Source organism: Mastomys coucha, unplaced genomic scaffold (genome assembly GCF_008632895.1).
Source record: "Mastomys coucha isolate ucsf_1 unplaced genomic scaffold, UCSF_Mcou_1 pScaffold1, whole genome shotgun sequence".
Classification (NCBI taxonomy): domain Eukaryota; kingdom Metazoa; phylum Chordata; class Mammalia; order Rodentia; family Muridae; genus Mastomys; species Mastomys coucha.
In genome coordinates, this window is record NW_022196891.1 from 72,811,020 (window position 1) to 72,836,934 (window position 25,915).

Consider the following 25,915-nt stretch of genomic DNA (forward strand, 5'->3'; position numbering starts at 1 on the left):
TTTTTTTTTTTTTTGATTAGATATTTTCTTTATTTACATGTCATATGATATCTCTGGAAGAAAAAAGAAAAAAGAAAAAAGAAAACCCTGTTCCCTCCCCTCTCCCCCTGCTCACCATCCTACCCTCTCCCACTTCCTGGCCCTGGCATTCCCCTACACTGGGGCACAGAACCTTCACAGGACCAAGGGCTTCTCCTCCCATTGATGACTGATTAGGCTATCCTCTGCTATACATATGCTGCTGGAGCCATGAGTCCCACCATGTGTACTCTTTGGTTGGTAGTTTAGTCCCTGGGAGCTCTGAGGGTGCTAGTTAGTTCATATTGTTGTTTGTCCTAAGGGGCTGCAAACCCTTCAGCTCCTTGGGTCCTTTCTCTAGCTCCTTCATTGGGGACCCTGTGCTCAGTCCAATGGATGGTTGTGAGCCTCTACTTCTGTATTAGTGAGGTAATGTTCATAGCACCCTTATTCATAATAGCCAGAAACTAGAAACAGCCTAGATGTCCCTCAACAGAAAAATAGATACAGAAAATGTGGTACATCTACACAATGGAATACTACTCAGCTATTAAAAACAATGAATTTATGAAATTCTTAGGGAAATTGATGTATCTAGAGAATATCATCCTGAGTGAGGTAACCCAATCACAAAAGAACACACATGGTATGCACTCTCTGATAAGTGGATATTAGCTCAGATGCTCAGAGTGCCCAAAATACAACTCACAAACCACAAGACACTCAAGAAGAAGGAAGACCAAAGTGTGGATACTTCATTCCTTTTTAAAAGGGGAAACAAAATACCCATGGAAGGAGTTGCAGAGACTAACTATGGAGCAGAGACTGAAGGAAGGACAATCCAGAGACTGCTCCACCTGGGAATCCTTCCCATACTCAATCATCAAACCCAGACACAATTGTAGATGCCAGGAGCCTGTCTACCAATTCTCGATGCCATTATCCTTTCCTGTCTTTGGGCTCTTAGAAATCTTGTAGCTTTGACAGTGCAGCCTCTGGTGCGCTCTGTGCAGGTGAAGGCTGGCTGAGGCTGGAGGAGTCTATGTGGGTTGTTCTGCTGTCACTGGTCTACGCCGTCACTGGTCTACCTTCTTCTCACCAGCCTTCTGGCCATTTCTCAAACTGGCGTTTCGATTTCGAGTCCTGCAACCTAACCATTCTGGACTTCCGCGCTGTCATCTGTAAAATGGAACTTAAACACTACCTGATGAAGACTCGCTTCATTTCAATATCGATTACCCGGCTTTTTAGGAGGCATCTCATTAGTTAGCTAATAGTCATCGATTGGGCAAGACGAGTGGGACTGATTCTTCCAAAATCAGCCAAAGGTGTGCAAATCCGATTCCAAGATATAAATCTCTTGGTCACAACAATGCCACCAAAAGTTACACCTTCTTTTCTATGGTTTAGATGCAAATACACTTGGAGAATTGTATATTTTTACAGTAGTTAAGTGTTAGAATTAATAAAAACACAACTTAGGCCTGTCCCCGCAATATACAATGAGAAAACCTAGACGTAAAGAAATCTGAACAATGTGATTGCCTTAGACTTACACAGCTAGTCAGTGAAAAGTGGAGGTCTGCTTTTTCCTCACCATCGTGTTAGTCAGTTTTGGTAGTAAGCAGCCGTTGTAATTTCAGTGTCCCCCATAGGCACTTTGAACACTGGATGTCTACTTACATGGTGCAAATGTTTAGAAGGTTGTAAACTTTTAGGAGGAAGTGAGTCACTGAAGGGGCGGGAGTCTTGTGGGTCTTTTTTTTTTTTTAGCCTAGGGTATCTTCCTGTTCCTTTTGCTGCTTTTCTGAGTTTGGATACCACGTGACCGGCTGGCTTCCTGCTCTTGCTACCAAGCTTTCCCTGTTTGCTGCCCTGTCTTCATCACCACGATAGACTATAGACTGCAGGAAATGTGTAGGGTTGGGAGTTCCACATCTGCTCCACCACTGGGGGCAGCCACTTGGGGAGGCAGAATGCAGGGACTTCGATTATCCCACGACTCGATGGGCTGGTTCTGGGCCATAGGGAAGTACTGAGGCTCTGCTCCGGACAGCTGGAGACGTGCAGTCTGAGATGAGGGACAGCAGGAGTTGGCTCCGAGTCCCTGGGCCTTCGAAGAGGCTGGGACCATGGAGTTTCCAGACTCTTGGACATCCAGGCGCCGCTGGAAGTCGCAGAAGAGCTGAGAATGGAATCTAGGCCCACAAGCTGGATCTGGTCCAGGGCAGGGAGCAAGAAAAGCAGGGGGGGAGGGGGAGCGGGGATGGGTGGGTGGGGTTCGGAGGCTCTAGCTGGTCCCACGGGGAGAGTGCTTGGCTTGACTGCAGGCTTAGGCTTGGAGGCCTTCATGGCAGAGAGGACTTCTAAGGGAGATTAGACAGCAGCTCTGTAGGCAAAGGCCTTCTCTATGGCTCCCCATTGGGGATCCCAATGAAAAGAGTCAGTCTGGCCTCGAAGTTCCAGGACAGCCAGGGCTATACAGAGAAACCCTGTCTTGAAAAAAACAAAACAAAACAAAACAAAAAAGTGTCAGTCTATGGTTCCAAATCATTTATTGCCATGGTGGAAAGTGGATGTGTAAAACCATTCCCCACTTCTGGGCCTGAGATTAAATACCTTTTGCAGGGAGGACTGTCTGGGAAGGGAAGCTTATTGGCTAAGCCCTCCAGGCCTCTAGGTACCTCATTAGCATGGAGAACTCTTTCTTGAGCCTGTGTGACCACAGGCCAGGTCTCTTTTCCTATTGTCTTGGTCTGAGATGTTAGGGATGCCTCATCTACATGTGGGGAGCTTAGGGTATTGCCCCGACAGGACTGATAGCCACAAATCTGTGAGGGCGAGGGGGTGGGGAGCTGCGACTACCTGACAGGAGCCTGGTGCCTGGGAGCAGTGGAAGCTCCTACCTTCCCTTCAGGGTCTCCTGGGCTTCTAGCCTTAGCTCAATCAAGGAACGGCCCAGTTCCCCACAGACATGCAAGGCAAAGCAAGCACCTTCTCTTTTAAATTGCTTTATCAGAGTATTTTATCACAGCAACAGGAAAAGGAACCAAGAGAGAAGCATATAAGCAGAGTTTTAGGAGCACACAGCAAACTGATTGGAACACAAGTCATAATATGCCACATGGGATGCCTGAAGGGCCTCCGGCCAGGTGGGAGATTCCTCAAGCTTCAGCCAACTTCCACACGTCTCACAAGCTGTTCTATCAAAGCTTCAAGGTTTAAAGGGGCCCAAGGACGGGGCAGGATAATGACATCAAGCGTTGGTAGACAGATGGGTGTTCAGCTGAGGTGTGGTGAGCCGGGCTCTGGCAGGCCTGGACCTTCTCCCCATTCTAAGGTCTTGCTAAAAACAACTAGATTACATTTCTAAAGCTAACTACCAAGGTCTGTTCCCGTATTTGGCTACTTCCTCCTCCTGAGGCTGACTACCAAAGTCCAGCTGTCAAAGTATTGAAGTCCAGCAATCAAAAGCCCCCTTTGGCTCACCTAATTAACATGGCCAATCAAAATGATGCACCTCATCCTACTGGAGTTTCCCCTTTGGCCTTTCTAAGGTGCCATTTTCCCTCTGCGCTATTTCTGCCTCCTCTCTGTCCAGAGGCAGTCCTTTGTCCCCTGTGACAAACACCCCTCTTCCCTCTCCCTTAGTTCCTTCTTCTCCCTCTTCCTCTATCTCTTCTTTGTTCCTTAGCCCTGCCCTCTGACCCTCTGAGGTACATAAATCTCCTTTGTGTTGAGAACTTGGTCTTGGGGGGTCCTGAGCCAATACTTTTCCTTTCAATTCCAATAGGGCCCTCAAGATAGATATAAAGCAAATTATTATAGAGTAAAAATTATATTTCCTACTTCAAAATGTTCCAAAGTAGATTGAAAAATAAGCCGCATACAAGTTTTTATTTGATCTACCTGCTTTTATGTTCTACACGGAACATATGTTCCTCAAGTAATCAAAAAAAAATATTAATTGCCAAAAGCATGGGGAAGTCCAGAAATTGCATTGTTAAAAGACAATTAATAGTTTGTTATGATGTACTTGATAGTAATAAAGTACTCAGGCCAGTGATGCACTCAAATCATGTCACATGGTTTCTAGTCTGAAATTTAAAATTTCAAGAATGAAACTAGAGATCCTGTAGGTGACTGTTCATCACAAGATGACAAGAAATGTTTGTCTTTGATCATAGAATTTCCCCCTTGAAACATAACCTTTCAAAAATGAGTTGTGCCATCTCTTCTGAAGTTTACCTGACATATCCAGAAAAAATTTCCTGAATAGATTTCAACAATTTGATGCATTCGTCTTCCTTGTCCATGAGAAGTTATTAAGCAATGTAATAATGTGTTATGAGCGAAAGTAGCAAAATCAGTCACCTGTCTTGAACTTTGTCTTAGCACATATTAGTGACACACAGTGATGGGTCTCCTTACGACATTTCCACGCATTTGTGTGGTGTGTTTGGACTGTAGTCAGTCTCCCGTCATTGTCTCTTACCTCTCTCCCTTCTCCCATCATCTTGATCTTTTCAACCGGTCACGTTTCTACCTTCATAGCTTATCCAAGTCGATCATTTCTGTAAGAGTAAAGGTAGCACATACATCCCTTTGGCTATGGCCCTAAAGGATGTGTGTGACAAAGTGAATGACCATCGGGCGTGCTCAACAGGAAGGGTGCTGAGTGGGTGGTTTCTTGCTGGCAGGGAGGACACCTAAGTCCATCTTCTTTAGCGTTCCCAGAAACCTAGGCCACCCACTATTCCTCACATGTTGGCATCAACTGAGTTCCTATCTGGCACTTGGTGCAATCCAAGTACATGATACTCTCCCTAATTACTATGAAATCTAAGTAGCCTCATCCTTATTTAAAGGGGGAGGGGGTCATTCCTGATGATCATTTCCCAGATGAGGAGAACTCAGGCACAGAGAACTCCACACGCTGGCTTAAGATTCCGTGACTACTGAACAGGAGAACCAGGACTTGAATAGGCTTCCATGTCCTGAAGTGTGCGATTCTGCCTTGAAGGGAAACATTGCTCCCACAGTCCTTCATACATCTCTTCTCAGACCTATTACCACTATCACCGCAGTGACTCTACAGAAAGAACGCATCATGGTGAATGGCTGCGTATAAACTATTTGGGGTTACTGTAAATACAACACACAGTTGAGAATTAACCATACTGACTAGTATTCTCCCACTCCAAGAAACAACAGAACTTTTTTTTCTTTGACTTGGAACTGAGGAAGGAATCCTGGTCCCTGTTGTCAATTCACTTTTGACCCCACCATTATTTCACATGACTATCTCAGGTTACATAGGCTGCCAAACATGCATTTATTATGCTGAGTAGTGCTTATAAAATGAGAGCATACAATAGTGCCCTCTCCTTCTCAGCCATCCTGGTCCCTAGTTCTACGGTCAGTCACTATTCTAAAGTAATTATGTAAGGAATTTGCTCATGGATTTAAGGAACTGATCACCAGAACTTAATATGGGGAGATGATCCTAGCTAATTTAGGTGGCTCAAAGTCCTTCAAAACAAGATAGGAAGAAGGGGGAAGGGTCCCAAGCACAGAGGACACTTGAAACTCTGCAGTTGGTGTTGAGAAAAAAGGACTTGGGTGTAGGACTAAGTAGAAGCCCCTGAAATCTGGCAGTGACAGCTGACAGGCAGCAGGCAGATCAACCTTATGCCAACAACCTGAATGATACTGAAAATCGATTCTTACCAAAGACTCCCGTAAAAACATTTTTCTACTATCTCTTAGATTTGAATCCACTGAGATCCATCTTGGAGTCTATCCTATGGAACTATGGGTTAATAAAGAGGCCTTCTTTAATGTCAGGTTTGTGGCCATTTGTTTTAGTAGCATTAGGAAAAAATAATACAGTACATAGGTAGTTGGGCAAAGAGATGGCTCAGTGGGTAAAGTGCTTTCTTTAGTGTGAAAACTTGACTTCTGAATCCCCAGCATCCACATAATAGGCAGCACAGTAGTAGAGCAAGCTGGAACCCCAGTGCTGGACCAGCAGAAACAGGTGAATGCCCAGAGCGGCTGGATGGGTGAGCTCCAGCTTCCGTATGAGACCCTGCTTCAAAACAGAGAGTGAAAGAAGAAGACAGAGACATAGACATAGACATGAAGTTCTCAAAATTCTTAATTCCATTAAAAAAATTCTCAGTGATCAATAAAAGAAAATTTCTCTTTTTATCGATTAAAGTTTTATTGTATTATGATGAGAAAAGATACATAATTTCAATATATCTGAATTTGTTAACATTTAAAAACATATTTTCAGTAAATACAATTACATCACATCACATTCTTCTTTCCCTTTTGTACCCCAACTCCTCCCAGAGACTCCCTTCAATACCTGCCATACCTTTTGACTTTGTCATATTCTTTAAAATTTATAAAATATTGTAACAATAAAAATGAGTGTTATAAAAGTTGTTTGATATAAAACAACATTCAGTTGAACAGTCTTAAGTAGATGCTTGTCTACAGCAATACTGAAAATAAATACGTTTTTCTCAATATAAATTTTAAATAACTCCAAATATGTTAACTGTATATTTTAAAAAACTAGTTTTGTTTTAAAAAATGTTTTTAAATGAGCATAAATAAAGTCTTTTTGTTTGTTTATTTGTTTGTTTGTTTTGTTTTTAGTAGAGCTTAAAATCTTGGCTCTTACTGTGGTACAAAACCAAAATAAGAACAATTTTTAGACATTGGAGTTCCTTGTAATAAGACTGTACTTCAATGACCCTCACATCACCAAAGGATTTTACCTCCATAGTACCTAAGCTAAGAGTTGACAGTTCTGCAGTGCCAAGGAGTGAATTGTAGGCACGATTTTTGGATACAGATTTCCTGCTATGGTCAAAGCTATTTGACTTGAGTGATTGTCTTCATGTTCAGCTCACAGGGAACAGGTTACATTCATTTAAAAAATGGTGTGTTTATTAAGATGGTCTATCCATGAAGTCATTTACCAACTGTTTCAATGAACAATGGTTCTGCTTGGAGGGTAACACAGACATTAGGTAAGGGTAAGAATCTGGTTCATTAGCTGTGATAATTTGGAAAAGCATTCATCTCAGAGAAAGAGTAACTTATAAAGTCCTATTCTTCAAAATTGATACAATAGTTATAAATATCAAGCAAAGCATTCAATCTCACTCCTTGTTGTTCTCTTACAAGCCATCTCCCAAGTTAATTGTCTATGTTTCTTTTGTCTGTATAACTAATTTTGAAATATGTAAGCTGTTCTGAAAACCATAGTATAGTGTAAAAACATCAAATAAACAATGCTACTAATAGAGAGGCTGAGATAATAGAAGCATGACTTCAAGACTATTATGTGGTACACAGCAAGACACTGTCATGAACAAACAAGCTGAAAGTATATATGGATTGTACAATGTTGGACCTATTTCTCCAATTACCAAATTAGAGAGACCACTGGATGATAGTCAACAAATTTCTAATTCCTCATATTTTTGGATTTCAATCGATTAGGATATGTTGGTAATATTAATTTTCATATTAAGAGATTAAGAAAAAGTAATTGTTACTTACTGTTATTTTTGTTGTTAGAGGTGGAATTATGTTTTTGTGGGTTTGTTGAAAGATTACCTTCTTGATTCTTATAGGGTCTAGTTTTGCTCCTTATATTGGTGTTTTCCATCTATTATCCTTTGTAGGACTGGATTTGTGGAAAGATATTGTGTAAATTTTGTTTTGTCATGGAATATCTTGTTTTCTCCATATATGGTAATTTAGAGTTCTTGACCTTTTTCCCTTACTGCTTTTAAAATTCATTCTTTGTTTAGTGCATTTGGTGTTTTGATTATTATGTGACTGGAGGAATTTCTTTTCTGGTCCAGTCTATTTGGAGGTCTATAGGCATCTCATATGTTCATGGGCATCTCTTTCTATAGGCTAGGGAAGTTTTCTTCTATAATTTTGTTGAAATATTTATTGGTCCTTTAAGTTGGGAATCTTCACTCTCTTCTATACCTATTATCCTTAGGTTTGATCTTCTCATTGGGTCCTGGATTTCCTGGATGTTTTGGGTTAGGAGCTTTTTGCTTTTTGCATTTTCTTTGACTGTTGTGTCAATGTTTTCTATGGTATCTTCTGCCCCTGAGATTCTCTCTTCTACCTTTTGTATTCTGTTGGAGATGCTTGCATCTATGACTCCTGATATCTTTCCTGGTTTTTCTAACTCTAAGACTGTCTCCTTTTGTGATTTCTTTATTGTTTCTATTTCCATTTTTAGATCCTGGATGGTTTTGTTCATTTCCTTCACCTGTTGGATTGTGTTTTCTCGTAGTTCTTTAAGGGATTTTTGTGTTTCCTCTTTAAGATCTTCTAGCTGTGTACCTGTGTTCTTCTGTATTTCTTTGAGGGAGTTATTTATGTGCTTCTTAAAGTCTTCTATCATCATTATGCGAAATGATTTTAGATCTGAATCTTGCTTTTCCTGTGTGATGGTGTATCCAGGACTTGATATGGTGGGAGAACTGGGTTCTGATGATGCCAAGTAACCTTGGTTTCTGTTGCTTATGTTCATTCTTAAGCTTGCCTCCCTTCATATGGTTATCTCTAGTGCTACCTGCCCTGGCTAAATCTGACTGGAGCCTGTCCTTCCTGTAATCCTGGTTGTGTCAGAACTCCTCAGAGTCAAGCTGTCTCTGTTCCTGTGATCCTGGGCCCATTAGAGCACCTGGGAGCAGAGCTTCCTCTGGGTATTATGGGACTTGCTGCAGAGTTTGCACCCAAGGTCTGCTCAGGGCACCAGTCCACACAGATTGGAAGGAACCTGTGCCACTGGACTGGCAGAGTTCCTGCGTGCCTGGATCCTGTTGGTCCCAGTTACTTCTGGTGTTGGGACAGATGTTGTGTCCTCCTCACCTCTGATCCTATGATCCTGGGCATGCTAGAGCACCTGGGTGTAGAGCTTCCTCTGGGTGTTGTGGAACTCAAAAATTTGTACCAATTAATAAGTTAATAGGAGTTATTTTGCTGCTAGTAGATTTTGAGACAGACTTTTCTTGTGTTGTCCAGGTTGACCTTAAAGTGGTTTCAAATCTTTTATCTCAAACTCTCAATAATTGAAGTTACAGGCTTGTGTCACTGTGCCTGGCTTATAGCTGTTAATGTTTTTTCAAATGCCTCTAATTTTGAAATTTTCACAATTTCATAATTTATTCACAAAGACCACTTTTTTAAGATTCAGAATATCTTCTTATGACAAGTTAGCTAATTTTCATGTAACCCTTGGAAAAATGAGCAACTAATCAAATAAAAATCTGAACTCTTATATATTCTGAAGCTTTCCTTTGCTAAAATGAAAAAAAAAATCTGACCCAGCAAGACTCCTAGACTATAGTTAGGAATAATCACTCACAGTCAACAGTCCCAGCTGAGGCCCTGTCTGATGAAGGCTGACTGCATTTTCAAACAAGGGCAGGACACTAATCAATCTTTCAGTAGAAGCAAGGACACAAACTTGGTTCATGGTTGCTCCTCAGGGAATAATATCAGTGTCTCCTTAGATATCAAACTAAATCAGTGCAGAGTGTGCTAAATGTCAAAGTCCTGCTTATTTATAAGGACTCTACTCAGACATCACAAAGCAAGGTGCATTTCATCTCTGTTAGTCTTTGAATTCAGCTAGCATAGAATCTGTTGTTACTTGGCTCTGATAAACTGCTCACATTTCCTTTGTTGTTTTGGATTTTAGATCTTTGGATACTTCTCCACTGATGAAGATTCTTTTACATCGCAGATGGATGAAGAAAACTTGGTTTTTCTTGTGTCTAGAAAACAGCGAATTGTGATTTCAGGTGACTTTTACATCTTTTTTTTTTTTTTCAAATCTGTATGAATTTTAATTTTTTTTTCTCTAAAACTGAGCAATTGGGAGCATGCTGTTTCTAAGGAATCACCCTACATGTCCTCCCTCTATTCCCCATAAGAGAAAGGAAGAGCAGTTTGGGTTCAGTATGGAGAGAGTACCCGACTGACAGCTTCTCGGTGCTCTGAAAGACACTCCAAATGTGATTGAGAAAAGAAGCTGGTGTGTGAAGCAGCTCAGGCCTCAAGTGAAGTCTCTCTGTGATGGCATCCTATCAGTACATGTTCCAGTGTCACCCGAAGGAACTGTTGGTCTTTACAGTATTCTTCAAGAGTCCCCAAGTGAAACTCCTCCCAAGCTCCTACCCTTGATACTTCTAAAGGCACTATCTCTGAATGGAGTTTGAGGCAGCCATAGATAGGCATTAGTTCAATTCAGGTCCCTCCCAGTTTCCAACTGTCCTCTATTTTTGTCCAATCTGACCCTTGGATTTGGGTACTCTCAACCTCTCCACTGTTGACACTTTGGTTTTTTGTCATTGATTGCTCCAAGGTTGGAAAGGGTTGGGAAATACCTTAGTTTGGGTTTTATTGCTGTGAGGAGACACCATGACCAATGTTTGTCTTAGAAAGGCAAACATTTCATTGGGGCTAGCTTTCAGTTTCAGAGGTTCAGTCCATTATCATCATGGGCGGAAGAAAGACAACATGCAGGCAGACATGGTGCTGGACAAGGAGTTGAGAATTCTGTGTTTTGATCTGAAGGCAGCAGAAAGGGTCTGTCTTACACAGGCAACCATCAGGAGGGTCTCTTCCACACCGGAAGGGGACTTGATCACTAGGGGATCTCAAAGTTTGCCTATACAGTGACATGCTTTCCCTAACAAGGCCACACCTCCTAATAGTGCCACTTCCCATGGGCCAAGCATATTCAAACCACCACAGGAAGAGAAAAGATGAAGCCTAGAGCCCTCCTGTCTTTCAGCCTTTCATTCCATTTTCTGAGATGATATAAATGTTAGTTAGCATCAGGACATCCAAAGCGTGTGGTGATGCATGGGTGGGTCCACAGATCTGTTGCCAGGGCAACAGCCACCATATTCCCAGAATCCATTGGGCTCACCTCCCACCTTTACCTGTGGCCATACGTCACAACCTACATATATATGTAGGATATATATGTATATATACGGGGAACATTCCTCCATCTTCCTCTCTCTTCTCCTCCTCTCTTTCCGCGCCACTACCCCCTTTCTCCCTCTCAATTAAACCTCTTACATGTGGAACTGTTTGGGCCTAGTGTGGTATGTTCTGACGTGACCCACCGTTCTAACACATCAGTAAATGCTCTAGGTTGAGTCTGGTGTTCCTTTAAAAGTTCATTTCATAGCGAGAATGTAGCTCAGTACCTACAGTGTGGGTCAGATACCTGAGTGCTGGGGATGCGAGAGTGGACAGACACAGCTCCCGAGGATCATCTATGTTTTTGCTTAGGAATGGTTGGTAATTGGAGTACTGACTTTCTCCCTTTCTTCTCTAAGTGTTTACAATGATAAAAATTAAACCACCTAGGAACAGACTGTAATCCCAGCCCTTTGGGAGACTGAGGCAAGAGGAATGGCATGTTCATGGCTAGCCTGGGTTATACACAAAACTAACATCCAAACAAACAAGAGTTAACTTTTCCTGAGAAACAGTATGTCTATTGCTTTGTCCTTCAGCCAGAGGGTGGGCAGAGGAGCATCAAAGAGTATCTAGTGTTATTTTCCCAAATGCACAGAATGTTGTTAGAAGCCTTAGGACAGCATTAAGGCTGTTTCGTTCTTTTATAGCAGAGAGCCTGAGATAATGTTAGGACTTTAGTCTCTGTAGACCATGATGGTGACACTTCAAAGCAAAGGCCATTAAGAGATGAGAAAAATCTCAAAATAGAAAGGTTCCCAATGATATTTAAAAATCCATTCTCTGTGAAATGCGTCCATAGTGGTGGGCACATGCTGGGAGGGGCGTGGAAGAAAGGAAGTTCGGGTGTGGAGGCTGAGGGAGTTGCAAGCTCTTTGGGAATTCATAGACCATATTTAGCTGAAACATTCTATATTCATATTATCTAAGGATAATTAAAAGCCAAGCAGCATTTGTGGGTGTTTTGGATTTGTTTTTTTGGTTCTATTGTTGTTATTATTGTTTTTCATTTTTTGTTTTTTTGGTTTTTTTTTGGCTTTATTAATTTTAAGTAACTCAGAGATTGTAGTGAAATGCTGGCTGTCTTCTTTTTTTGTTGTTGTTTTATATCAATAACAAATGAATTTTAGGACCTCTGGGAGTTGACAATAATCGTGTGATTTTGACAGGCAGTAGACGACGAGACGTGATCAAATGCATTGTGAAGGTCCCACAGCTGGATTTATTGATAACAGCATCTCAGAAAGGATTAATAACAGTCTTCAACAGCCAGGTAACTTGGGATCTTGGCCCTTCACCCCTTCTCCTTCTCCCCCCTTTTCTTCCTGTGTTTTGTTTTATCTATACATTATCCAAATGTTTCAGAAAACACAAAAGCAACATTTCTGTGTGATTTAAGAAATAAAATAGGGAAATTGCTGAGCCTTGGGGTTATCTCTCAGGTCTGACTGCTGCATTTGGTGTTGTTTCTCGAAGTGTCATTATGACTTACATGGGAGCCACCATGTAAAAAGTTGATCTGGATAATTTCCCAGATAAAACCCTAAACACGTGCTAGACAAGTAATAGACAATCCTCTGAGGATAGTGGACTTGGAGGAGATAAAGTATCTCAGGTGTGCTAGGCAGTGATTGGTGCACACCTTTAATCCCCTTACTTGGGAGGCAGAGGCCGGTGGCTCTCTGTAGCTGGCCAGCAGCTACACAAACCAGGTTCCTGAAAGAAAGGAAGGGGCCTGGGAATAGGGGAATTCAGACTTCAAGAGAAATAAGAGACCAAGTCAAAAGATTCCGATCAAGGTCCAACTTTACTTAGGAGAATCAGCCTTATATTATCAGAAATGAAACCATCTCTCTGAATGCCAGGAACTCATCAAGCCATTAGCATCTAGTAGTAGTAGAATTCTGCCAGGCAGGAGTGCTCAGCAACTCAGCGGGTGGTGCTCCTAGGAGGAACTTGAGAAGTGGCAGAGAAACAATAGGGGACAGGACAATAGATTTCTCTTTATCTCAGAAAACTCCACCCTAGGTGAGCAGGCTCTGTCATCAAAACAGGAATTGACAGGGGAGGTTACAGATCTCTGAATTTGAGGCCAGCCTGGTCTACAGAGTGAGTTCCAGGACTACCAGGCCTACAGAGAAACCCTGTCTCAAAACAAACAAACAAACAAGCAGACAAACAAACAAATAAAAAAGTCTAAGGTGTAACACCTGGTTTTCTGGAATGTTGAAAAGCGAACTTCATGAGTCTGTGTCTTCACACTAAGATAGAGGGACAATATGAAGATCAAATTCAATGATGAAGTAGAAACACTAATATTTATGAATAATAAATTTATTTATTTATTCATTTTTGGGCGAGGGTACTTTTCAGTACAGCATTGTGTACTCCTAGCTGCCCTGGAACTCACTCTGTAGACCAGGCTGGCCTTGAATTCAGAGATTCATCTGCCTCTGCCTGACAAGTGTAGGATTAAAGGTATGTGCCCCCAATGCCTGGCTAGTAATAAATTCTTATGTAAATGTAAAATATTGCTATTATCAATATTCCTAAATTTATACATTTTGAGCTTTCCTATTTTTTTTTAAGAGTGAGAGATTTCAACAGACTGTGTGGTGGTGTGTCCTACATACATCTCCATTGTGAAAACAAGAGAGGCAGTCTTGCTGCTAAATATACAGAGTAAAGATTCCAAGTTCATTTTTAACTGAAGACAAGTGCAGGCTTTATTCATACAAGAAACAATATATTTGAAATAGTCATCATTTCCAAAATCCATGTTAGTCCTTTAATAACACTCAACTCAGGGAGTTTTCTATAAGATCACATCTAGGACAATGAGACTGTTAGGCAAGGGCCATCTGGGCACTGGGCTATTGGGTATGTGAACAAAACCTGCTGCTACACACATACAGCTATGGTACTTAATGTTTTTAAGTCCCAGACCCCATCCAGAGCAATAGATTTTGCTTCTCAACATAGTTAGTTGTGCTGGTTACAAAAGTGAATACAGGCACTGAAGAGATGATGGCTCAGCAGTTAAGAGCACTGAGTGGAGTTGGAGAGATGGCTCACTGGTTAAGACCACTGACTTCCCTTCTGGAGGTCCTGAGTTCAATTCCCAGCAACCACATGGTGGCTCATACCATCTATAATGGGATCTGGTGCCCTCTTCTGGTATGTCTAAAGACAGCTACAGTGTACTCATATACATTAAATCAATAAACAAATCTTAAAAGTAAGTGAATACATCTAACATGCTAGCCTCACTGTGAACACCTAGCAAATTCTGGCAGTGGATATGGTAAACAAAGGATCAAAAAACTGGCCTCTTTTACAACATCTCCTTCCTTCTCCCCTTAAAGCGTTAGCTCCCTTCTCAATACAGACCTTTGTGTCTTCAGAACTCGAACCTAGTTGGGATCTATAAAACACCATGAGGAGGGAAATAATGATTGGCCCTGTAAAGTGGTCCTTGATTGTGGGAAAGTACGGTGGCTTCCTCTGGGATGCTTCACATACAGAGCAAACCAAAGGCCACCACAGAGGCGCTTATATTTGAGCACATTGAAGCTTACAAATACATGGAAATCTGTCTCTATTTCTTATAAAATAGTGTGACAGGATCCTAAAACAGAGTCGGGGGGTAGGGAAGGGAAGGAAAGGGGAAAGGAAGTAACGGGCAGGAGCAGAGGTGGGGGGTAGATAAGGAGGTGGCATATGTCATATGAGCATGAAGACCTGAGTTTGAATCCCAAGTATTTAATTGGAAATACCATGAAAATATGGGCACATGGTTTCATGTGCCTGTAACCACAATGCTGGGTGGTGATGGTGAAGGCACAGTGAAATAGGTAGATTTTGGGGAGCTTACTAGCCAGCCAAGCATAGCTAAAAGTGGAGAGCTCCGGGTTCAGAGGGAGACCCTGACTTAAGAAAATGGGTGTAGAGTGACAGAACAGAATACCTGATGTCTCCTTTGGCTTCTGAGGGTGTGTGTCCACGTACAAGCACCCACACACTTGCAAACACTTGCATATATCAGACATACACATTCTTATTCTCCTCCTGACACAGATAACACACACACACACACCCATAATGGGACTGGAGAGAAAAGAGTGCTTTAAAATTATGCTATGCTTTGACACACTAAGAACAAATATTATTTTAAAATGTTACATTCCTTAAGCATGGGTGAGTCCTTATGGGAGAAAAATCCCCCGCATCCCTGTGTAGGTCACAGAGATCACTTTTCAAAGGCAGCCATTAATAACTCCAAATATCTTTTTAATAGATAAACACATAATTGCCTTACCTGAGAAAGAATGAATAAAGCTAAGGATTTTCTTGGCGCTAGAGTCTGGAAATATCATGAATAACAATCCATGCAAATGCTAAGGTGTGAAAGACACTAAAAGCCAGTAAGGATGATAAAGAAAGGAAGAGAACTTTAAATACATTGTTCCCGCCAAAGTTGGACGTAGGGGACTATCTTAGTTCCTTTTCCTGTTACTGTACAAAATATGGGACAAAAGCAACTTAAGAAAGGAAGGGTTTATCCTGGCTCATGGTCGAAGCTTCAGTCAAGGATGAAGCCAAGGCAGCACCCTGGAAGTGGCTGGTAACACAGTACCAGCGTCAGAGGAGAACAATGATGTTGCTGGGCTATTTGCTTTTGCAATTTTATGTATCCAGGATCCCTGTCTAGACACTGGTCCTGCCCTGGGAGTGGTTAAGATGAGTCTTCCCACATCCATCAACACAATCAAGACAATCCCTCACAGACATTCTCAGAGACAGCAAACCTTAATCTCTATCAGTGGTTTTCTTTCTTTTCTTTTTTTCTTTTTTGGTTTTTTTCAAGACAGGGTTTCTCTGTGTAGCCCTGGCTGTCCTGGAACTCACTCTGTAGACCAGGCTGGCCTCGAACTCAGAAATCCACCTGCCTCTGCCTCCCAAGTGCTGGGATTAAAGGCATGCGCCACCGTCCGGCATTATCAGTGGTTTTCAACCTGGCTCTCCAACAACCCTTTTATAGGGGCTCAATATCAGCTGTCCTGTGTATCAGATATTTACACAACAGTTCATAACAGCAGCATAATTACAGTTATGAAGTAGCAATGGAAATAATTTTATGATTGGAAGGGGGGCCACCACAATATAAGAAACTGTATTAAAGGGTCACAGCATCAGGAAGGTTGAGAATCCCCCACCCCCTGGATCTAGATCATCTCTCTCACTTGTACCCACCTTTTATGAGATTCTTCAAGTTAAGGATGCTAACCACCATAGGAAATAAAAGAGGAAACACGATGCTCTGTCCTGCTCTTAAACACCTTCCTTGAAACACTAGATTTTTTTTTTCCTATCCAGAAATAAGAATCTAAGTGTAAAGCCACTTGGCACTCTTCTGATGAAAGATGGTTGTAACCTCCATGAAAAACCATCCTTGAGTTTCCCTGCCCTGCTCTTTAGTCCATGTAGTTCATCCCTTCAGGGAGGCCATTTCCAAGCCATTGACCAACACCATTTAAGCATGCAGAAGAAACTTTGACACTGGGATACCTCTCTGCATGGGACATATTGATAACATTTAGCCTGGTGCCTAGGACAGTATTCATAGGTGCTTCAATGGAGGACCCCTGGACAGAATATTCTAAGTACATCCAGTTAACTTGAGGAGAAGTCCTTCAAATGAACCATGTTGTACTTTTCTACATTGTTCATATGTCCACCCTGTTCCATGTAGCATTCTTTGTGCCACTCTTGTCCTTGCTATACTGGTTTGCATTTCTAACTTTTGATAACAAATGTTGCTCCCAATGGCTGGGGAAAAATGAGGCATTTGCATGTGGGAACAACAACAACAACAACAACAACAACAACAACAACACTATCAAGAGGCCAGACACCATGGCTAAGCGAAGCACCAGCCATAGAGGTGGAAGCCTTGCCCTCTGCAAACCAAGTTGTGTTATTTCACAGAGCTAGGTGAATCTGAGAAAGAAGTAAGGAGGATGACGAGTGAGATGAAGCCAGGGGCATTGTGTGCTACCATAGCTTTCCCATTCTTACTGGAGATTCTAACTCGAGTTTATCTTTACCCGCAGATGAGGGTTCAGACCAGCACCAATGTTACAGTAAGTACATTATAATATTTTAAATGTAACTCAGAGTTAGGGCTGCGATGGTGGTGGCTCTTCCAGAGTTAACACCAAGTGCCTACTTGAAGAGGCTCTGCTTATAAAGGGTGGGAGAGAAGGCTGAGGGGGTGAGGTGATTGCTATGCAAACATGAGAACTGACGTTTGAATTCACAGAGTCCATGTAAAGCTGGACCCTGTAGTGCGTGTCTGTTATCCCCATGCTTCTATGAGGATCAGATGGGAGTGGGAATGGGAGACATCCAGGAGGCTCACAGCTCAGCGAGGTTGCTATTACGGGCAGCATCAATCAGTAAGAGACTGTCTCTCCAACAGGAAGGAAGATAAAGACTGACCCTTAGGGTTGACCTGTGACCTCCACATGCACATCATTGACCTTTGCTTTACCCATCTCACACACAAACACACGAACACACACCCTACACAGAGGTCTTTAAATCTTGTTTTTAATGGTATTGGACGATTGTAAACTTAACGTTTATTGACTAGGCCCAAAACCAAGCACTGAATAATAGCAAAGAGCCAAGTGTTGTTTCCTGGAGTTTAGTTATATCTGCCACGGATTGCTGGGAAACTAGCTACTGCTTGGAATTTTAGTTGAAAGCTTCTGCGTTTTAATTTAATGCTGTTTTTAACACCTTTGACACCCCGAATTACGAGAACAACATGGAAATAATTTGAGAACATTTTTTCCCCAGCATGAAAATGCCATACAAATTTGAGTACAATTTTGTAATTCATTTATTGCATGTGTCTAGTATGGACAGTAGTAACCTTGCAGCAGATGGCAAGCTGCAACGTCTTGCTTTCTGATCCACCCCCTACCCTGAGGATTTAAGAGAGATGGGGCAATGCTGGAAGCTTGCCAAACAAACAAACAAACAAAAAAACGTTTGTTTTGTTTTGTTTTGTTTTGTTTTATCCCTATTTGCATGCACCCAGTGAGTGCCCTAAACTACCAACAAATAACAACACCCAGGAAGGGAGCTAGGGTTCTTGTTAAACCTCTCAGCCTCTTTTTCTGTACCAGAATTAACCCGCTAGGATTCCTGGTGGGTTTATGAAAAATTCAAGTCCGACCAGAAGTTTCTGGCATTCCGGGTAATCCAGGCTGCTGTTTCGGCTTAGCCTCACCTGAGGCTCATGTTGTTAGAGCTTCCTGACTTGTGTCTTGACCCAAGAAAAACTGATGGGCCTCAGCTTGTGATCAGATAGATCCCTGATCACTATGGGAGCTCTTCAAAAAGAAAGCGTTAGCAGGCAGCACGTGCTGAATCCCAGCCCGGAGTTTGGTTGCCCGTGTAAACAAAAAGTCGCAGTGATATCGACCTTGGAAGGGCTGACTGCTCGTCCAGCTGCCTTGTGAATCAGTAATGATACTAAGAAACAAGGCGGATTGGAGAGCCTTTCTCTGTCTGTATGCCCGCTCAGAGGGGACGCACTCTAGGCTCTGCTGCCAGATGGGACTTCTAATGTCAATAACCTATGTCCCGCCATCTAATACCTTGAACTAGAAGATAAACATTATGATTCCCAATCCCCCAGGCCCCTCTGTCTGGTGGTCCTGGAAACTACACCTAGGGCCTGGCACCTGCTAGACAATTGTTCCATCACTTGAGGGCCATCCTTAGCCTCATAGCCTCCAACTCTATGCTTTTCTATCAGGATACCTCCTGGATTACGGGCTGCGATTACCTCGGCCAGCTAAAGCGAATTGTTGCCACCACAGAGAGGACCATTGTTGTCTGGGACTATAAAGCTCAAGGGAGCAGCCAGGTACTGTGCCATGAGAAACGGTAGAAAGAAATGAGAAGAGTGGCATGTTCGATACCTGTAAGGATACGAGCCCGGCCACTGTGTAATGAGTATCTGTTATAACGTGAGAGACATTACTGAGAAACAAATGCTATGATGGATGGAGTTCAACATCAGCACCTAGGACGGTTGAAAGGGAACGTTGTTTTATTTCAGAATTTCATTCAGGTCTCATTTTGTCCTGAATTTTGAGAGTAAAAGGGTAATTCGTTTGGTGTCTGTTGTTGCGATTGAGTTTTAGTTTTATTATGTTTTCTGAGGCTGGGGAACGGATGGGTGGTCTTTGCACACCACGCAGTCTACTCTTTACCGGTATAGATGGCTCCGGGGATCCTCCTGCCGCCAAATCAATCTCCTTTGTTATTTTATCTCCTTCTACAAATCCAAGCATGTATATTTTTGGCTATGCCTGTTATCAAGTCCAAAGGCTCTCTCCCCAGCCCAGCATCCTTAGGGAAGCATACTTTATAAAGTCCCACAGGACTGTCGCCTACTCGGAAACCCGGAAACCCTCACTGATGTCAGAACCCGAAAGCCCACAGACCGGACTTTGTACTCACTTGGTCAGGCTCTCCTGCCAGCACACTTGATTTTTAACTCAGAGAAACGTCTTCCTTATCTCTAGGGGACTCCCTTCTCTCCTCATCCTGATGGCACCACAGGGTGGGCTATCTGAGCACAGTGGTCCCCTGCCCGGGCTAGCTTCCTGTGTAGCCTTCAACTTTGAAAGGTGTCCCTGCCCTTGCTGCTGAACCCAGGGCCTGAGCACTGCTAGGGAGTTCCAAGCCATAGGGCATCACCACAGAGCAGAACCTGCAAGCTCAGCTGAGCAGTTGAGCTAACCTTCAGTCCGCACCTCCTGCGAACCTTCTTCCTGCCCTTGTTAGCTCGTCCTTACATTCCTCACAGCGTTCTACCATGTTCCAGGTCTCCTCAGGCCCATCCCCTTTGCTGGATCCTCTCTCTTCTCATCTCTCATCCTTCCTATCTCCTGTTAATCTTCCCCTCTCTCCCTCTCTCCTCCCTCTCTGTGAACATCCTTGTATCTGACACTCCAGCTCCTGTTTGACAAGACTCATGGTCTCTTCCCTCTCTGCCCTTTTCAACATTAATCTTCTAATCTGGAACTACTTCCCCCTATGACACCAATCTTCTTTATCTTTCTTTCCAACTGTTTAGGTCCCAGACCAAAGGTCATCCCCCATCTGACCCCACTACCACCTTTGCCCATGTAACCTAAAGTGGCCTCACTTGTCCACAGCCCTGTGCTCCATCTTTCTCTCTGGCTTCCCTTCTTGCAGGGTAGCTTCCACAGACTAGGAACTTGGTTGGGCTCATCCTATACAATCACACCTGGAATAATGTTTGCACCTAGTTCGTGGTCACTGTGCATTAGCCGACAGATCAATGGATCTCTATTATGTCACTTCTGCCTCATTTTAAGGAAGGAGGATAAATCATAGAAATTTTCATCTATACTGCTTCTCTCTTAGGACACTGAATTCTGGAAAAGCAATAACGCCTGCCTATTTTAGTGAACCCTCTAACAGTTTAGAGTCAGCTTGCAAGTACTTGTTGAATATGGATGGATAAACATGGAAGTTCAAATACTTTTCTCTTAGAAGTTCCTTATAAAAACTCATGCATATTGCTTAGCATGGATGAGACTCCTTGATTTCCAACCCTGAGCACTCCACACATAGGCACAGTGGCATACGTCTGGAGTCCCCAGCACTTGGAAGGCACATGCAGGAGGGTCAGGGGTTTAGAATCTCTCTAGAATATAAAGGAGTTTGAGGCCAGTTCAGTATTTCCTTACTAAGTCAAGAAAAGGCATTCTGTGTCACACAGGTAGCACTTTTTCTAAGATCTCTGTCCTTACCTCACCCAAGGGAGTAGATCCCCTTCTTTCCATATGAAATACCCAAAAGTATTGAGCTGGGTTCACAGCTTTAGCCTTCATTTGGTTAATTTTTGCCTAGACTTTCCAAATTCTTGTCTCACTATTGTATCTAAAATGAGAAACAGCACAGAAAAAAATTAATAGTGAAGACAACTTTTTTCTTTATTACTCCCCCCCCTCCGTGTGTGTGTGTGTGTGTGTGTGTGTGTGTGTGTGTGTGTGTGTGTATGATACTAGGGGTGGAACGCGGGACCTCATGCATGCTGAACAAGGACTCTGCTACTGAGTGACAATCCCAGCAATATGTATTCCTATGAGTGTAACGAATTTAATCCCACCTCTCGTTCCAGGAGCACTATTTTGTCATCAAGCCCATGGACCACTGCCTGCTCTGTGTGTGTGTGGTGCCCCTGCCTGACCAGCTCTGCAGGGATGACATCCTTCTGGGGGATGATGGTGGGTTTGTGAACAGGTTCACCGTGAACAGCGACGACTTTGGATTAAAGCAGGCAAAAACCAAAAAGAAATTACAAACTCAGGTCCTTGACTCTAAGAACTTTAAGAGGTAAGGGCATTGAATGGATAAAAATACTCCATTGCTCCAACAACTATAGACATTATTCAGTTAGATGCACATATAGTGAAATGAGATGCAAGACCTTCAGTACTTTTGAGAGTCAAAGCTTAATAAAGAATGTCTAATCTAGGCTTGGAGGTACACGTCTATAATTCTAGTCCCTGAGAGGCCATCAGAAGAATCAAGAGCTTGAGGCTAGCCTAGGCTATATAGTGAATTCCAAGCCGGCTTGAGCTACACAGCAAGGCTTTGTTTCAACAAATATGTAAACAAAAGAAGAAATGCTTTTCATCTGAAGAAACTTCCAAGATAATAAGGAAGGCATAATTAGTAACTGAAATTCCATTTAAATGCTGTTGGCAGCCAAAATCTATAGGTTTTATATATAGTTATATGACAGATTGAGTTAAAAAGTGAAATCTTGACACAAAAAAACCCTATACAATGTGCATTTATGTATATTTATGACTACTTCCTAGAAATTGAGTATAAAAGCTTATAAATGTAAAATAGGTGTAGATTTTTAAAAAGACATAATTTGATAGATTTGACTATTTACCACATTAAGCTTCTGAAATCTCAAAAGTATACATTTAAAAAGTGAAATATTCTGTAATAAATATTTGTTACAAATATGAAAAACAAGGAGTTGACATTCTTTAGGAGATCTCAAAGTTTAATTAAAAACCACAATTCTCAAAGTTCAAAAACACAGTTCTCCTGGGCTGAAGAGATGGCTCAGGAGCATGTATTCCTCTTGCAGAGGGCCGTAGTCAATTTGCAGTACCCATGCTGAGCATCTCACAAATGCCAGTAATTTCAGCTTCAAGGGACCCAACACCCTCTATGGCCTCAGTTGGCAATTATACTTACATTATAATTATACATTCATTATTATTTTAGTACTTATGTATTTGTTCATGACCTTTGCTCAATATAATCATTGCTGCCTTGAATTAAGATTAGCCCTGTTGCTGGAACTCTAGGAATAACATAGTTAGGAAAGCAGCTCCATTTCCCACCCTTTACATCTGGGCTGTGTTATATAGTCCCTGTGTGGTGTGCTGATCTGTATACTATGGGCCTATTTCAGTCATGATAGACACAGAGAATATAACCTTTTCCCCACTCAGAAGTGAGTCACTTGTCAGGCAAGTCAATGGACCATTGTCAGTTCCTCTCTCCATTAGATAGATGTGTGATAAGTAAGGATGGGGGGTGGGGTGGAAGGAATTTAAGGATACAGTATTGTAGAATGAATGTGATTCTACTGCTTCCCGAAGAGATAATTTACAGACAGGTGGTCACCATGCCACCAAGTTAAATCTTTAAGACTCAAGTGTAGATATAGGTTGAGTGTTGAGCCATTTTCTTCCACCAAGAGATCTTAAAACCTTTAGAATGAAAAATGCTAAGGCTAGAAGGGCAGTTAAATTTTGGAGCCATCATAAAAGTGTTCCTGAAGTTGACATTCTCTAAATTTGTTTACTTTGACTCAGTAAAGACGTGGCCAGAAAACAGTGGCACTTGGAACACTGGACAAATTAGAAAATTAGCCAATATCAAAAATTAAAATCTAGGATTAGAAGAAAAGCAGCTCTTCCTCACTGTGCTCCCCTGCATACTGTACATTGATGCCTAGAGTCACAAATGTGTCTGTTCTACTAGAAGCCATATGATATCCAGAATCTTATGCTAATCATGTGTGGATACCTAGAGTTTTTTCATTAAAGTAAAGGTAAGATTGCCAATACTCCACTCAGATCCTTCTAGAGTTTTCCTTTCTTATCAGTTCCTTTTCTTGTCATGGTGACAAAAATATCTGAAAAACTAAATTAAGGAAGGAAGAATTTGTTTTGGCTCTAGGTTTAGAAGGGATACAGCCCATCATAGTGAGACATCCATCATGATGAGACCTTCACCATGAAGAGACCTCCATCATGGTGAGACCTCCATCATGATGAGACCTTCACCATGAAGGGACCTCCATCATGGTGAGACCTCTATCATGGGGAGACCTCCACCATGAAGACCTCCATCATGGTGAGACCTCCATCATGGAGAGACCTCCACCATGAAGACCTCCATCATGGTGAGACCTCCATCATGGAGAGACCTCCACCATGGTGAGACCTCCATCATGGAGAGACCTCCACTATGGTGAGACCTCCAACATGGTGAAACCTCCATCCATCAGGGAGGGACCTCTACCATGGTGAGACCTTCACCATGAAGAGACCTCCACCATGGTGAGACCTCCAACACGGAGAGACCTCCACCATGGTGAAACCTCCATCCATCAGGGAGGGACCTCTACCATGGTGAGACCTCCACCATGGTGAGACCTCCACTATGGTGAGACCTCCACCATGGAGAGACCTCCATCATGGAGAGACCTCCATCCATCAGGGAGGGACCTCCATCATGGAGAGACCTCCATCATGGAGTGACCTCCATCACAGTGAGACTTCATCTATCATGGTGAGGTGGGAGGACCGTGAGCTTGTCACATGTCTGCTCTCGGGAAGTAGAGGATGACAAGTGCTGAGGCTCATGCTTTTACTCCAGGAGTCCAACCCATGGAACTGTGTCACTACATTAAGGGTGGTCTGTGCTTCCTGAGTTAAACCCCTCTTTACATAAGTATCTATAGATTTGTTTCCTAAGTGATCCAAAATCCAATCAACTTGAGTCACACCTTTACTGATGAAGTCATAGTTCAAGTTTTGACAATCTTGTAAAGTTATCTTTTATTTTTTTTAAATTTAAATACGCTAGATTGACAAGTTGGCCAGCAGAAAACAGTGTGGAGCATAGGGCTACAGGGTACCTGTAGACTTAGCACAGTCCAGGGCTATGATTTGATTCTAAATGAAATGTTGAATAGAAAAAAAAAATATAAGCGTTTTAAGTTTGTGTGTCTAACATAATGCCCCTCCTCCTTCTCATTCCCAGTGTTAAAAGGAAGCTGCATAATGATTGGGTTATGAAAATCAGATACATTCCAGCCCTCAATTGCTTTGGATCCTGCTCCTTAGACAGTGTCCACTCGTTAGTTTTGGAATCCTTGAAGAGACTTGAGGATAATTTGTAAGTATAACAGTGTGCCTACATGAGCATTCTGGGACTCTTATCATTTGCGATGAGAAGCTCATCTCAACCTTATAACATTCAAACTAGTTTTCAAACACACCAGAAGTTAGCCATTCCCTTAGCTAGGCATGGCTGATTGGACCTTCGGGGAAAATTCAAGGCAGTCATATAAATTGAAATATGATATGTACCCTTCACAGCAGCTGTTGCTCAATTATTGTTTATTGGGGACTGGGGATGTAGCTCAGAGCTGAAGAGCATGCCAAACATTTGGGATAGCCTGGGTTTTATTCCCAGCACTACAAAAAAGATTCATTGGTTTAATATGTTATAATAATTCAATAGCCCTATATCTATATTTTTAAAATTATTTTATTGGTAAAAGTTTATACTTCATAATCACTTTAGCTAGTCAACAAACTATGCTTATGTAGCCAATCATATTGTATCTATCATAAACATACCAGTTGGTGTTCCTACAGAATTGTGAGTTTGAATAACAGCTGACTCATTTTCAATCTGGTTAAGTATTTCCTAATAACTGTTATGGCATTTGAGTTCTTAAAATTTTTAATATATTTGCTACAACAGAGAAACTTCAAAACTAAGGGACAGAAACTAGATAGAAATTCTGTGTGTGATATAATTCCATTTGTTTGAAATGCCTCAAAGGACAGATTTATAGAGGCAAAACGTAGATCACCAGTTGCCTGAGGCTGATGACAGGAACAGGAATCTCAAATGATCCCATGGGAAATTTCTAAGGCGAAGAAACTTGTCTTAGTCAGGATTTCTATGACAAGACACTACGACCAAAATTGTTGGGTGGAAAGGGGCTTAGTCCGTCTGACAGCTTACAATCCATCATCCAGGGAATTCATGGTAGGAACCCAGAGGCAGAAACTTAGGCAGAAGCCATGGAGGAGCGCTGTCCACTAGTTTGTTCCATACAGCTTGCTCAGTCTGCTTTCTTATACACCCACAGGACCATCTGCTATATCAATCACTAAAAAAGAAAATGTCCCCCAGACTGGGAGTTAGACAGAGTTCCTAATAAGCAGACAGGTAGACAGACAGAGGGCCTGTTACTAGGTGAATGTGTCATATGAATTTCATAGGTATATAACTTAGGGTACACCTGTGTAACAGTACATTTTAAAATAATTTTTGGATAAGTTTTATGCTTGCTAGTTTCATGTCAATTTGAAACAAGTCAGCATTTGTACAACTGAGGAAATGTCCCAACAGATGGGCTTGTGGGTAAGTCTATGGGACTCTCTCTCTCTCTCTCTCT

The 25,915-nt window shown here is 42.1% G+C and overlaps 1 protein-coding gene across 1 annotated transcript in view; it reads left to right on the top strand.

The window, feature by feature from the left end:
- Nucleotides 1-25,915, top strand: part of Wdr64 (WD repeat domain 64) — a 126,840-nt gene that overhangs the window by 13,371 nt on the left and 87,554 nt on the right. The window contains exons 3-8 of the mRNA XM_031390517.1: nt 9,773-9,875; nt 12,237-12,340; nt 17,181-17,210; nt 18,899-19,009; nt 21,302-21,516; nt 24,484-24,618. Coding sequence (XP_031246377.1) covers nt 9,773-9,875; nt 12,237-12,340; nt 17,181-17,210; nt 18,899-19,009; nt 21,302-21,516; nt 24,484-24,618 — 698 coding nt within the window. The remainder of the gene's footprint in view (nt 1-9,772; nt 9,876-12,236; nt 12,341-17,180; nt 17,211-18,898; nt 19,010-21,301; nt 21,517-24,483; nt 24,619-25,915) is intronic.